Source organism: Diprion similis, chromosome 4 (genome assembly GCF_021155765.1).
Source record: "Diprion similis isolate iyDipSimi1 chromosome 4, iyDipSimi1.1, whole genome shotgun sequence".
Taxonomy (NCBI): domain Eukaryota; kingdom Metazoa; phylum Arthropoda; class Insecta; order Hymenoptera; family Diprionidae; genus Diprion; species Diprion similis.
Genome location: NC_060108.1, coordinates 21,465,496 through 21,479,904, shown reverse-complemented (window position 1 = coordinate 21,479,904; position 14,409 = coordinate 21,465,496). Strand labels below are relative to the sequence as shown.

The following is a 14,409-nucleotide window of genomic DNA, read 5'->3' as shown; positions in this document are numbered from 1 at the left end:
GTCATTGGGTTTCAATCGTAATATTCAGTAAAAGTATAATCGGTCCGTCAACTCTTCGAAGCAGAAGCTTAATAATAATAACATAACAAATTATGTACTGAACAAACTGATGAATCATGCGCAGTAGTACGAAATAGTCGATGACTGCACAAGTTTCGTGAAAATTCACCACCGATTACGGACTTGATGCGGTTTTCCATTTCTGCGAATTTTTCCGCTCTCATTTCTTAGATCTATGCATGACTAAAATCAGCGCATCCTTGTAAGAAATCGTGGTTTCAGTACTCTCAATGCTTTGCTCAGTTATTTTCCTACGATAAGAATAATAAACGTTGTTGATTCAAAATAATCAGATACATGTATTATTCCAGTTATTGTGTTCGATTTCAGAGGTAAAATGATACAGCGTTATCGAATCCGCGGCCTCGTGAAATTTGATGAAACTCAGCCTGTCTAATCAATTGGAAATGCGAACTGTATCGCATTCGGCTCTTCGCAATATCGCGGTCGGCACATTTGAGCGGAAACTTATACGTAGAAAGCATAGAAGCGAACGCTGAATAAACAATTCGAAACTATTGATTCTGTATGTAATGTTTGCGACTGTAGTTCTGTGAATCGATCATCGGTCAATTTTTCAATACGTATCTTATACGTGGAACGGAAATGATTGAATGCGACGAATGGCCACAGCTAATTATTCCGATTGATGTCTACCGCAGGTTGATGGAAAAAACAAGGTAAAACAACATTTTCTGCGGTTTGTTTTATACGAAGAATAGTTATTTCCGTTAGAAGGAGGATAACTCGCGATTTGAATTATTCTTAGCCATAATTATAGAAATTTATATAATTCGGCAATGACGCGAACGAAACGTTTTGGCGTTGTTTGCGATGACGCAAATGTGGTACATCTTATAAGAGCGCCGAGTGGTGAATTTATAACGAGCGGTTTATTGTTTATAGATACCACGAAGGATCATAACGGAAAGGTAGGCACAACGAAAATTGGTGACGTAAAACAATTTCATTTGAAAGCAGTTGCGTAAAGCTAATTGTACGCCGTTTTCAAACAATATATTGGTATGTACATATGCACTTGTAGCCTCTACACGGAACTCCAGCCACTTGTAGGAAACAAACAATACACAGAAGAACAACATAATAACTGGGTTCTAACAACGTTAAAGCCAGTTATATGTCTCGATTCTTGGTACGCTTAAGCTGCTACAATAAAAGGAATTGAGGCCTCGAGTCTTTTTCACCTTTTCGCATTAAAGAATGCATGTCAGTTGGGAAACAAGGATGCGACTTTTAACGTACGTACGAGAGCAGATGATGATTTTGTTGATCTCGTTTATTCGTCAAAATTATAGTATAAGAATAAATACATTTGTATATAATAAAAACGTGTATATAAAGGTATAAAACGTGCATCAGGCTATCGTGAAAATTATGTCAACACTTTAATTATGTATAGACGGGTAATTTTTTGTCATAAAACTGGATTTGGTCCTCTGGATCCGAGGTATTTACTGAATGCCGCGTAAAGCTGACCAGCTCTTTGAACTTCTTCAGCTCTGGAAGAAACAAGTAGATCATAGTTAAAAAACGTTCCAAGGCAAAGGAGCACTGTAAAGATGCTAAATTATAAATTCTATACTATTATCTTCTACGTTACAGCTAATTGCGTACAGATATTAGCATGAATGATTAATTAACGTTGAGTATCTACGTTAATTTTTGCTCAGACAATTGTGGTGTGCGATGAGCGAGACTGACTGTATCGATAATATTCAGACGTGATCAAGGTGGTACTGACTTTAGATCGTTAATCTCGCGTTCTTTCATGGCAATAATATCTTTGAGCTGTGTTCGTTCCTTATCTCTTTCCCTGAGCGTGTCCGCGTGGCTAGATTGTATGTCATGGATTTGTGTATTCAAGGCAGTTATCTGCAAGGCCATTTTTTGAATTTGGATACTCTGTTCCTTGGCCCGTTCACGTTCTTCCGCCAATTCCTCCTTCAGTCTGCCGGTTTTTTCCTTTTCTTGGATCAGCTCATCGTTGAGCAATTCATAACGTCGTTGAGGCTCGACAAGTTCGCTTTGAAGGGCGACGACTTGACGCTGTAAACTGCTCACTATGCGTTGGCTTTCCGCTATCTTTTCCTCCAGATTTTCTTTCTCCTCTTTAACTCTGTGCAGGGATTCCTCTGACCGTGAGTACCTCACGTTAAGATGCTCTATCTCATTAATTCTCGCCTTCAAAGTCAACTGGGAGTCCGTCACGTCCCTGAGTTCGCTTCTGCTCTTCTGTAACTGCATCTGGCAGTCTTCTAAAGCTTGCGTCGTGTCTCTCAAGGTATTCTTAACTATGCTAATCTCATTTTTGTGTCTGCTTTCACGCTCTTTAAGCTCTCTTTTCAGTCTATGCATCTCTGTTTTATCCTTTGATACGAGATCCTCGTAAGTCTGTGTAATCGAAACAATTTTTTCCTTCAACGTTGATATTTCCACTGAACTCCTGTGTATGTCTCTTTCATAACGGCGGATCTTTACCTCATACTCTTTTTTGTGCAACAATGCTTTGTGGTACGTATCCTCCAGTTCTTTGAGACTCTTTTTCCAACCCTCCTCAGCTTTCCTGTGATTTTCCTTCATGTCAAGAATCTCTCGTGTTTTTTCACCGGCTAGTTTATCGCGTTCTTCTTTCACCCGCTCCAGTTCTGTCCGCAGTTGATCGATCTGTGACCTCAGGGCTTCGATTTCAGCAGCTTTGACCCCGACTTCGTTCGTCAACAGATTTATCGCGGTCGTACGATCCTGCAGTATTTGATTGAGTTCTTTTATTTTATTCGTCGCAGCATCGGCGGAACTCGAGCATTTTTTATTACTCTCCTTGGATTCGTCCCCGGAAATATTGTTCCGTGTTTCGACTCTTTTCAAATTTTCGTCCGCGGGAACGAGCAGATTTGTCAGAGAATTCGTGTCCGATTCGGTACCAGTTTTTTCCATCGAATCATCGGTCATGCCACCGGAAATTTCTTTCTTATATAACTTGACGCGTTTTTTCTTTTTTCTCCTGTATTTCAGACGGCTCTGAATTGTGCTGTCGCTGTCTGTGAACGAGACGATCTTTTCTTTATTATCCGTCACCTGCAGATACGATTTGGCTTTTTCGATTCCTTTGGTCAAGCCTGTTGCGGTAAGCATTCGTCGACTCTGATTGTTACGGGTTCGCTCCTCTATCGAATGCACTATATCCGCGGGTATACAATTCCCGTGCAGATTTAATTTTACTATGTTCTTGTTCTCTTGAATTCCGGCCAGGATGAGCTGCCCTCCCTGAAGACCGATTGTGTTCCACGCTAGGTCTAGAACTTTCAAAGACTTGTTCGATCTCAAAACTTTGCATAAAGCCTCGGCACAGTAAGGGGATATCTGATTATAACGTAAATCCAATTCCTCTATGTTGTGATTTTTCGTTAAACCTTCGCAAAATTTGGTAAACGAATCGACGTGTGAACCCAAGCTGTTCCATTCGACGTTCAGCAGCTTCAACGTATTGTTGTGAACGAGTACTTGTCCTAGCTGGGCAACAGTGGGACCGTGGATGTTGTTTCCTTTCAAATTCAGCGACGTTATGTTCGAGCCCTCGCACAGAGCGTTTAAAATAGAGCTGAGACTCTTTGACAGGTTTAGCATGCAGTCGCTGAGATCCATCCGCTTTATTGCTGAACTCGACATCAATACTTGAGCAATAACTTCGCAGATCGGTACCAGTATTGAAACGCAGGAGAGCTGAAGCTCTCCGGTTGCACTGAAATCAAAAGTGTGGTCTTACATTATCTCAAATAATAATCATTGCAATGAGGAGCGGAGTGTATTTTCATCGTGGATGTTCGCAAGGTTCCTTTTGTGTTTATCTTCTAACCGCCAAAAGATTGCCGGCGATCGTTATAATGCTGTAGCAGCAAAATTTGAACCAAAGTTATCGAGAATTATGCAGAAAAGTTCAAGTCAAAATTCAAGTCTCATTAGTATAAGATCATTTAAGTTTGTCGAGTAATCGAGTCAACTATTAGATCGCTGATAAGTGATCGGTCGGAGTAATTTTTATCCAACTGAATCTCGTAAAAAGTAAAAAAATATAAATCCTGACGCGGAGCCCTGCTGAGGAACCCAAAAAATCCGAACCTGGCGAATGAACCACCTAGAAATGAGTTCATTCTTTGCGAACGTGGCGCCGAAGCTTGACGCGGCCGCCGCCGGTAAGAAAAATCCGGCACTTACCGACGTCGTGTCGGATGCAACAAGACGCAACTTACCTAGCATTTTTGATAGCTTCTAAGACATCGGAAGGTGGTTTGAGGCCGCGTTTTTCGCAAAGTTGTACGAAGAGCTCGTGATCCTTAAGCATCTTCATGCGCTTGCTTAATAATTTTCACTAAACAGAGACCTTGATTGTCGAATGATAAACTCCGAGTAACCGCTTTTTGATTTTGACGGATCGTCTCATTTCATATCGATCGGCGTTCGAGGTTTGTGCCGCGACGCTTCGGCGTCGCCACCATCGTTTGGGCACAGCACCGTCTTCCGGCCGCTACGCTGTTTCCGGAACAGATGCGGCCGTCTCGCGTGTGTTCCTCTTTTACATGTATGTCTAGTTAAATCGCGTCTACAATAATGAGCGAGGAAGGCGGACAGGTGGAAGACGATGTGAAGAAGATCGACAAGGTACCTCACTTCGTCGCACCGGCTGTACAAAACAACTCTACGGGATGGGGTCCGTGCGAAATGCCGGATCAATTCAAGGATATACCCTATCAACCGTTCTCGAAGGGCGACAGGCTCGGCAAGGTTTGTCGGCATATGCTTTACCTCACCCAATTTACTACTCAAAAATCGTTACTTATTTCTCATCGCTATCCCTCAGATATCGGACTGGACCGGAGCCGCCTTCCAGGATAAAAAGTTCACCAGTAAGTTGACAGCCACCACGTCACTGCTCATTTTAACCTAACATTTCCTTTTCGGATTTGTACATATTTTCCATTTTCTAGTGCTTGAAATATTATTCAATTGAATGAAAATAACAGATGATGAAACCGTCAATTCTTACTTCCTAAACTAGTTGCTACGTTTGTTTGGAATTAATTATGATTCGTTTACTCTAATTTAGACAAATATGCGTCTCAGTTTGGCTCTGGCAGCCAGTACGCCTATTATCACGAGGAGGATGAGTCTACCTTCCATTTGGTGGACACAACTAGAGTGCAGAAACCTCCGTACCAACGTGGCAGATTCCGCCAGAATCAGCGTAACATGAGAGGTCGCGGTGGACAGCGTGGAGGAGTTAGTCAGATGCAGCAGCTAGGAAGGATTAAGCTCCGAGAACGCGATCGAAAGGGACAGCCCAAGCGCTGGGGTCGTCAGCAAGGTTTTAGAAATCATAAGAATCAGCCACCGATCAAAATTCGTGATGCTTCTGTTACCGTCAGGCCTGACTGGGTCACCATTGAGGAAATGGACTTCCCAAGATTGACCAAACTCTCTTTGCCTGGCGTCAAAGATGTCGAGGACATACTTTGCTGCGGATCATTAGAATATTATGACAAAGCTTACGACAGAGTTAACGTCAAGAATGAAAAACCGCTGCAGCGCATCGACCGTATATTCCATACTGTAACAACTACCGACGACCCGATAATTCGTAAATTGTCCAAGACAGAGGGCACTGTGTACGCGACTGATGCTATTTTGGCTACAATCATGTGCTGCACCCGCAGCAATTACTCGTGGGACATTGTCATTGAAAAGATTGGAGATAAGCTGTTCTTTGACAAGAGAGACAATACGGAATTCGATCTTTTGACCGTAAACGAAACGAGTGTCGAGCCTCCTCAAGACGATGGCAATTCTCTCAATTCTCCACGAAATTTGGCTCTTGAAGCTACTTTTATTAACCACAACTTCTCACAGCAAGTTCTTAAATCGAACGAACCGAGATACAAGTTTGAAGAAGGCAATCCATTCATCTCCGAAGAAGAAGAAGGTGACGTTGCTAGCGTTGCTTATCGATACAGGAAATGGGACTTGAATAATGGCGTTGTACTCATATGCCGTTGCGAACATGATGCTGTTATGCAAGGACCAAATAACGAACTGCAATTCTTAACTATCAAGGCCTTGAACGAGTGGGATTCTAAACTTGCTAATGGTGTTGAATGGAGACAGAAATTGGACACTCAGCGGGGTGCAGTTTTGGCTAATGAGCTCAGAAACAACGCCTGCAAGCTCGCCAAGTGGACAGTACAGGCTCTGCTCGCAGGATCTGATCAGCTGAAATTCGGGTACGTTTCTCGTGCCATGGTACGCGATTCTAGTAAGCACGTTATCCTGGGAACACAGCAGTATAAGCCGAACGAGTTCGCAACACAGATCAATCTGAACATGGACAACGCATGGGGTATTCTGCGTTGTATCATTGATATTTGCATGAAGCAAAAAGACGGAAAATTCTTGATCATGAAAGATCCGAACAAGCCTATGATTCGGCTTTACGATATTCCCGATAATACTTTCGAGAGTGAGGGCGAAGAGGATGAAGATGACGATGAACCAGGAAATGACGCTTTTCAAAGTTAATTGAAAAGTGTAAAAAATCTTCGTCACTAATCATCGGTTGATCTGTCTTTGATAATTGTGCCACAATTTCACCAACCTGTTGTAATCCGATAACTTTGAATTGTGTCTGAATCGATTCAGTAATCCGTGTACGAATTTAATCATTTGTATTCCTCTGTAAGGGCCAAGGTTTCGTAAAGAGATAATAAAATGATTATAAACAGACTAAATAAACATTTTTCTCAATCATGTGGCTCACTACTTATAAAATTATTCATTAAAGGTTGGAGGAACTAATCAATGCACAGGCACATTATCTAGGAACGAATATTTATTTTTTAAAATTATTCATCAACTTTACATGTATGAGTGGAGTAACAATATTAATATAATGATAATACGTATCATATAAATATCGATCAAGTACCTACAGAATGTGGAATCTGAAATCAGTTGCACTAATAATTCTAACTGTGTGCTAGAAAACTAGATATCTCAAATTTAAATTATATATCTCTTTGATACTTGAACATTATACCGTCGTAATAATATTAATTAAAAGATGAATGATTCATCCCATCACAATTTATTTATTTGCAAGTCTCATTGTTTCGTTGGTTCCATGGTTCGGTTAGATACAATCCAGGGGTGGTTTAAAATATCAGTTAACGATAATCGATGTTCAGGATTCACAACCAGTAGCTAAAAAAGAAAAAAAATGATGAACCTTTAGAAATCCATATGCTTACATGACATATATTACGATTAAATGCTTTATCTCATTTATATTAACCTGAGAAATGAGATTCCGGGCTCCGTCGCTGAGGTAGGAAGGACACCTATAATCAGCTCCTTTAATCTTATGGTAAGTGTCTTTGTATGTTGTAGCGAGGAATGGGGGTTTGCCCACCAGACATTCATAGCAGAGTACACCAACTCCCCATAAATCTACAGTGTGATCATGTGTCGCACCTAGAACCATTTCTGGTGGTAAATAGTCCAAAGTTCCACACAGAGTTTCTCTTTTGGAACCAGGTGCGTGAACCGACCATCCAAAATCAGCAATTTTCAATTCTCCTTTACTTCCAAGCAACAAATTTTCTGGTTTAATGTCTCTATGAATAACTTTCTTACTATGACAGTACTTGAGCGCATCAGCCAACTGAGAGATATAAGTAGCCGTTCTGCAAATGATACATTTTGTTATGTGTGGTGTTTAATTGCTATTAGACATCGTTCACCACTATATATACTACGTATCATCCGGATAACGGATGATTAAAATGAATACATGCAGCAAAATCCTTACCTCACTTCATCAAATCTTTCGTTTGGTTGTGCTTTCAATTCCTTAAATAATTCTCCTTTTGGTGCATACTCCAAGATCAAATAAATCCTTCTGTCATCATGGAAATAGCCATACATTCTCAAAATATTTGGATGTCTGGAAGTAATGATTGCATTATAAATAGCTGTATGGTATTAGAAAGCTTTCTTAGGCAGTCATGCTCAGAATGAAATTATACAAAAACAATACTAATGACAAAAATATCAAATAAACTTAACAGCCTGACTGAGATATATAAAATATTTAAAATCAATGCGAGTACCTGAGATGCGTTTGAATTTCGATCTCTCTTTTGACTTGATGCTCAACTTCAGCTGTTTTTATCTGAGCTTTAAAAAGCACCTTCATAGCTATTATATACTTGGACTTTTTCTCTCTGGCTAGATAAACATTCCCAAATTTTCCTTTTCCCAAAGGCCGTCCTATATCAAAATCAGCAAGAACCCACTTCTTATCATTTTCCGAATCGTTTTTAGCACCAGTTTGAGCAGCTTTGACCTGTCCTGCAGATTGTGAGTCAGTTTCAGTTGAACAGTTCTCGTTGGGACTTTCTGTACTAGACTGAGCAGGTTTTGGAGGTGGGAGTAATTTTGGTGGTGGTGGTGGTGGCATTAATTCCATTGTTTTTTTTCTCTCTGTGCTTTCATCCTCGCTTATGATCTTTGCTTCGACAGTTTTATTTGGCGCCTCTTTTATAATTTCAGAAACTGTATGCTCCTTGGTATTTTTAGGTGCACCGATTTCTGACAATACTGAAGTTCCCTTGGAGATTCTCAGCTGTTTAATATTGCTAGTTTTCAGCCCGGTACCCATCTGCGGAACTCCAGCTCTTGGTTGGTTTTCTTTTCCTTTCAGCATGATGTTTAACCTTCAACTGATTTATTTCTGCAATCGTTAACAACAAATTTAGCATAATTTGTATTGCAAATATTTTATCACGGGGAAAATTTTGTTGTGTAATAAACGCTAGACGGAATTTCCATGAAAGAGAGAAGCATGGCATAGACACGTTCAAGTCGACCAAAATATTTGGAAAAAGCTTCCGAAGTGTTGTGTTATGATGAGTCTGTGTGCTTACCTGTGCAAGTGAAGATTTTTTTTGCAAATGTGCGAAAGTCTCCAGTTTCGAGAAATTCGAGCGTAGTTTATTGGCGTGCTTTCATGCCCTACGTCCGAAGTTAAATCAGGAGGTCATAACTGTTTACACGACTGCTTGGATTATTTAATGAATCATCTGAGACTAGACAGAGGACCAACTAATAAAAATTAATAAATATTCACTAACAATATACTTAGGAAAGTCTAAAATTCACAGCTGCAACAGTCTCTTGGCTCTCCGTACAGGCTCGTTGTGTATGCCATTTAATCTCGTCAGGTAGACGACTACCGATGGTCCGTGGTTTGAAATAACGAATTTCACAGCTGGTCTTTCATTGGATAGTAGTTCTGACATTCCTGCAAGTCTTGAGGTTCATTGGTTGAACCGCGAAGTGCGGATCGCGTAGTAGGGATACACGGAAGCGTGTGCGGCGTGTGATCATCTATGCATTCGCATTTTCACCTACACACTGACTCCATATTCCAACGGTCGTAGTTGGGTTTACAGCCGACAGTTGGCGTTGATGAATTAAAATGTTGAGAAGTTGGAAAGTTTGGATACGCGTGCATGAATTGTCGTCGCGTATTTTTTTCTCCTTAATTAGATAATTTGCATACTGATTTTTGTACGTTATAACGTTCGATCAGTAAGAATTCCTTTCACGTTCATCGATCTAATAGGTGAGCCCAATTACTTTCATCTTTTTCAATTTTCAAACATGAAACGGCTTCAGGTCGTTTGCCGGTTCGTAAATGTCATTCGCTGCAAGACTGTCAGTACACCCTATTTATTCAAATGTGCTATTCGACTGCAGAATGCGTACATACTTTATATTTAGCTATTAATAGTGTGAGTTTTGCACTGCTATTAAAGTTTTATGATTCAATCATGCCAAGAATCTGACTGAAGTTTGCAATTTTGCGGACATTTGTTTACTTTTTTTCTTTAAACTTCTTTCAGTTGCAAATGCTGTATCCGTAGGATATGACATATTCTAACTGAGGAAATAAGGCAACGAGAATACAAAAATGAACTCGCCACGTACACCTCAGAAAACATTGAGCGTTGAGCTCAGAAATATTATCAATGATAGGAATATTTTGACCACAAGAACAAGAATGAAAGGTAGGAAATAAATAGTTATGTGGGATGGTATATATATTTCCAGAAAAACATGGGTATAAGCATTCGTGAAATTATTATAAATACAGTTTTGAGCGCCTTGGATGATATTAACAAAGAAAGCACTATTGAGAGGGAGAAAAATTTGAGAGCTCAAGCTGTCCAGGAAATTTTGATGTCTGAAGTCGCTTATTTGCACCAGCTTGAGCTTATCATGCAGGTAAATCAATTTTTCTCAACATACATACACATAAGTTTTTCACATATTTTATCAGGTACAACAAAAATTCAGCATTCGTGTGACTACATTCATATGAGATAGTAACTTGTGCTATTTCTGTTCAATTGCCATTAGTTTTTTATGATCCCAATGAATGAAAAGAAGATTATCAACCATGCATCGTATATTGCACTGTTTGGGAACATTGAAACGATTTACAATGTTAATGGAGAACTACTCAGGGAGTTGAAGCAAGATCCGGACAATGTAGCGAGAGCCTTTTACAAGCTGGCTCCATTTTTTAAACTGTATTCGGTTTATGCTTACGACTATAAACAAGCATTAATGCTACTGCAGGTTTGTACTTGAACTGAATTAGAGTTTCCTTTCGTTTCTCTAAAGATCGGGAACTTCATCCCGAGTTTCAAACTTCATGAATATACATATTTCAATACAGTTTTTTTATAGTAATACTGTTCACAGGGTACTCAGAAAAATGATCAGGAGGCAAGGAATTTCATAATGAAACAAGAGACACGGCCTGAGGTTGGTAGGAAATTGTCATCCTTACTGATTGCTCCGATCCAAAGAATACCTAGGTATAGGCTGCTTCTGAAAGAAGTTCTTCAGCACACTTCTGCCAAGGATAAGGATTACAAAATTCTACAGGGTAGATTCAATTCAAGTTCTTCGTACTTCATTAACAATTAAGAATCTATCAGCATGAGTTTATCTTTGTTAATGCACAAATACTCTTGTTTCCAAAGATTTGAATCAATGATTACAATTGACCATTATATTTGATGCAGCATCGTTGGCTGAAGTTGAAAAAGCAGCAGCACACATCAACGCCTTGGTAGCTGAGCATGAAGATATGCAGAAACTATTGGAATTGCAAAAGCACATCAACGGATCACTCAATCTGGTAAAACCAGGTCGAAAATTGATAAGGCAAGGAGCACTGATGCGCGTTTCCAGAGGCGGTAGTGTTTCGTATCGAAGGCACTTCGTACTATTGAGTGATACCTTATTGTATTGCAAAGGAGATCCTGAAAGTTCGTTGACAGTATGTTGTTTACTACCGTTAAACAAATGCACTATACAAAGGGTACTCAGTGGTGGGTTATTTAGGGTCACCTGTCTGCAAGAAAGCTTGTTACTGTATTCTGAAAATGGGGATAGCGAAGATTGGATTCAATCGTTACAGGATGCGGTGAAAAAGGTATTTTATATCCTTAGTATGTTTTTGTTTTGGTCGCATAATTTTCACATGGAAAGGTAATGTGTTTTCGTTTTCGTTAAATGATTGCTACCACTTTGTATCTATTTTCTAGTACATTGAATGTCGCCAAACATTAAGAAAAGATAGCAGCTCTAGAAGACCTCTGCGGAAGAATCAAATAAATGAATTCCCATCTGAAAGTATTCCTACAAAGCGATTTAAAAGAAAACGATCTACAGAAAATATACCAGCATTGGTAAGCTGATCAAATTGATTTTTGATTCATTTAACGAAGTCATGCTAAGTATTCAAGGTTTCAGTTTTGCAAAATATTCTAATTCCAAATTTGTAAAAATAATTAATGACGGGTTGTTTCTGAAATTAGGAGGATCCAAATCTTTCTACTATAATTTACATAAATCGCGATCGTGAGGGCGAAGGAAATAATGACGATGAAGGAGATTGTTTTTTGTTTCGACGATTTAAAAGACTGAGGAGCAACAATGCTGGCAACAAGGAAAATAAAAAATCATGGGTGGAAAAGCTTATTTTTAAGGAATCAAGGGTTCGTCGTGTAGAACAAGAAACGGATCCTTACTTGGACTCTCTCTATCCACTACGTTACAGTAACTCGGACAAGACTGACATCAAGCAAAGGGTGAGTGCCTGTTGGATTTTTCTCACGGCAGTCACTTATCCCCCACGAAGCCAGTCCGTTTTCACGTCAACTTATTCTATGATCTCATTAATTGTTTGAGGCGTCATTCCATATTCCAGGCACACTGCGAAAATATGAAATAATAGGTATTCACTTCTTTATTTACAGAATCCAACTGACCTTACAACCACTGCGTGCAGTAGTGGACCAAGACTAAGGGTCAATGATTGCGGAGATTCACTGATGACCGTGAATTTAGATGCAATTGAAGAGGCTCCAGATTCACCGACGCCGCTACAGAAAAACCTCGAGTCTTCTGATAGCAGTTCTAAACAAAACTCGCAGCAGCAAGAATGGTCTTCTATGAAACTTGTGTCCCAATTCATATCAGGTGTTGGTTCATCCCTAAGAGAATTGTTTAAATTGAAGTAGTTCAGGTATGTCCTTGTTAATGATGGGAAAGGAAAGGAGTTCTTGACAGACTTTTTTTCGTAACGCATATGGATAATGTTTTAATTTGATATTATTATTTTTTTAGATGTCGAAAGTACGATGTTTGCAAGGAATGCATTTATATGCTACTAGTATGTTTCATATACAATATTTTTTTTAGCAATTACACTTGATATTATCGGAATTCCTATGTGAATGACAATCATGAAAAAAATATTGATAATAGAATTTCTTTTCGTAGCTAAAAGTGTAAAAAGTGTTTATAGTTAAGCGTAGCTTGATATTATGATGAAAAGACTGAATAAGACATGTATTTTTAAACAACCCTGAACCTACTTGTAAATACGTAATTGTGTGGGTATACGCAATTATATTTATACTGATACTGCACAATATTTACCACGGTTTGAAACGTTGCATGCCATTACAACTCATACCGTTGTCAAATAATTGAAGGTTCTCTCGTGGTGTGAAGCAACAGAAACTAATTTTTTTTATCAGAATAAAGAAGGAGTGTATGTTCAAAACTCATATCTTGATTGATTTATTCATTACCCTATCGTTTCGATTATCAACTTAGGTTTTTTATCGCTGACAGCACCTACCAAAATCGTCCTTGTCTTATACGAGGACCCGTCTTATGTGCGCGTAACTAAGAAAAACATCCTAAAATACTGTCTCAGAATTGGGAGTCGGCTTGAACTCGAAACAATACCAAATACGGTACTTCGTATTTACTGATATCTGCAGTGCGTGACGGCATCCGATTTCACTTGTGGAATGGATAATGTTCCTTTATTGTGCTCAGTTTTCGAGTGGCTAAATAGTGCATAGAAATTACAAGTGGTAACAGAAAACTTGTGGATGGCTGTATGTTTCGGACGAATAATTTTACTGATTTCGAACTATACACAATCGATTTTGTTGGATATGGTGCATCAAAGAATTGATTTCAGCACTTTTCGAATTCGTCGTTTCAAAATCAATTTGGGGCCGAGATCCTTTCTGCATTAATTTGATCCTCTAGAACGACAAAAAGACATCCGACAGCAAACGACCAGCAGCAAAGAAATTACCATGGAATCAGTGAAGGCATTTGAAATGGTGTACGAACAAAAGCTAAGGAAATACAGAAAGTATACGGGGAAAAATTCACTTATTCATTATTTTAATACATGTTTCAAAATACACTAACAGTTGAATATCATACACATCATATCCTGTAGGGATCCATTGCACATGTGTGTAGGACAGAACTTGAACTATACTTGAAAACTACAGAAATAATTATCTCATATTACATTTTTCGTATTCTGCTGAGCGTAATGTAAATTGTACGTATTATTTATAATATTCTCTTTGTTTTTCACCTTCATAATATTCGGTAACTTGTTAAAGTACTCAACACTCACACCACACACTTGTATTACTATTAAGACATGTTAAATAAACTGAAACTGAAAGCAAAAACCTATAAATGAGGTTGTGATATATCTTCTCGTCCTTCTGAAACCGTTGATGCCAATTTTATTCTTTTCGGCCATCACTTTTGATCCGTGACTCGCTCAGCAAGCGATCACGAGCTCTCAAGCAGGCTGGCGCGCATTCAGGCACGCAGCATGAACAACGTAATGATTCGATCAATCAATACCTGTTGTCA

At 39.1% G+C, this 14,409-nt stretch overlaps 4 protein-coding genes across 4 annotated transcripts; 2 read left to right on the top strand and 2 right to left on the bottom strand.

The window, feature by feature from the left end:
- Positions 1–1,209: 1,209 nt before the first annotated feature.
- Positions 1,210–4,537, bottom strand: LOC124405064 (leucine-rich repeat-containing protein 45-like). The gene is made up of 3 exons (XM_046879647.1): positions 4,329–4,537; positions 1,823–3,820; positions 1,210–1,580 (listed from the first exon to the last, which is right to left on the bottom strand). The coding sequence occupies exons 1-3, from the start codon at positions 4,424–4,426 to the stop codon at positions 1,496–1,498; spliced, it is 2,181 nt and encodes a 726-aa protein (XP_046735603.1). The 5' UTR covers positions 4,427–4,537; the 3' UTR covers positions 1,210–1,495.
- A 47-nt stretch (positions 4,538–4,584) lies between these two features.
- LOC124405066 (eukaryotic translation initiation factor 3 subunit D) lies at positions 4,585–6,857 on the top strand. The gene is made up of 3 exons (XM_046879649.1): positions 4,585–4,860; positions 4,937–4,982; positions 5,183–6,857. The coding sequence occupies exons 1-3, from the start codon at positions 4,687–4,689 to the stop codon at positions 6,646–6,648; spliced, it is 1,686 nt and encodes a 561-aa protein (XP_046735605.1). The 5' UTR covers positions 4,585–4,686; the 3' UTR covers positions 6,649–6,857.
- A 12-nt stretch (positions 6,858–6,869) lies between these two features.
- On the bottom strand, positions 6,870–9,491 carry LOC124405067 (aurora kinase C-like). Its single transcript, XM_046879651.1, has 5 exons — positions 9,054–9,491; positions 8,238–8,860; positions 7,937–8,071; positions 7,421–7,811; positions 6,870–7,329 (listed from the first exon to the last, which is right to left on the bottom strand). Exons 2-5 carry the CDS (start codon positions 8,831–8,833, stop codon positions 7,231–7,233), a joined length of 1,221 nt encoding a protein of 406 aa, XP_046735607.1. The 5' UTR covers positions 8,834–8,860; positions 9,054–9,491; the 3' UTR covers positions 6,870–7,230.
- A 56-nt stretch (positions 9,492–9,547) lies between these two features.
- On the top strand, positions 9,548–13,444 carry LOC124405065 (putative protein tag-52). The gene is made up of 9 exons (XM_046879648.1): positions 9,548–9,754; positions 10,035–10,199; positions 10,286–10,416; positions 10,552–10,773; positions 10,900–11,086; positions 11,226–11,638; positions 11,751–11,894; positions 12,024–12,296; positions 12,465–13,444. Exons 2-9 carry the CDS (start codon positions 10,103–10,105, stop codon positions 12,726–12,728), a joined length of 1,731 nt encoding a protein of 576 aa, XP_046735604.1. The 5' UTR covers positions 9,548–9,754; positions 10,035–10,102; the 3' UTR covers positions 12,729–13,444.
- Positions 13,445–14,409: the final 965 nt, after the last annotated feature.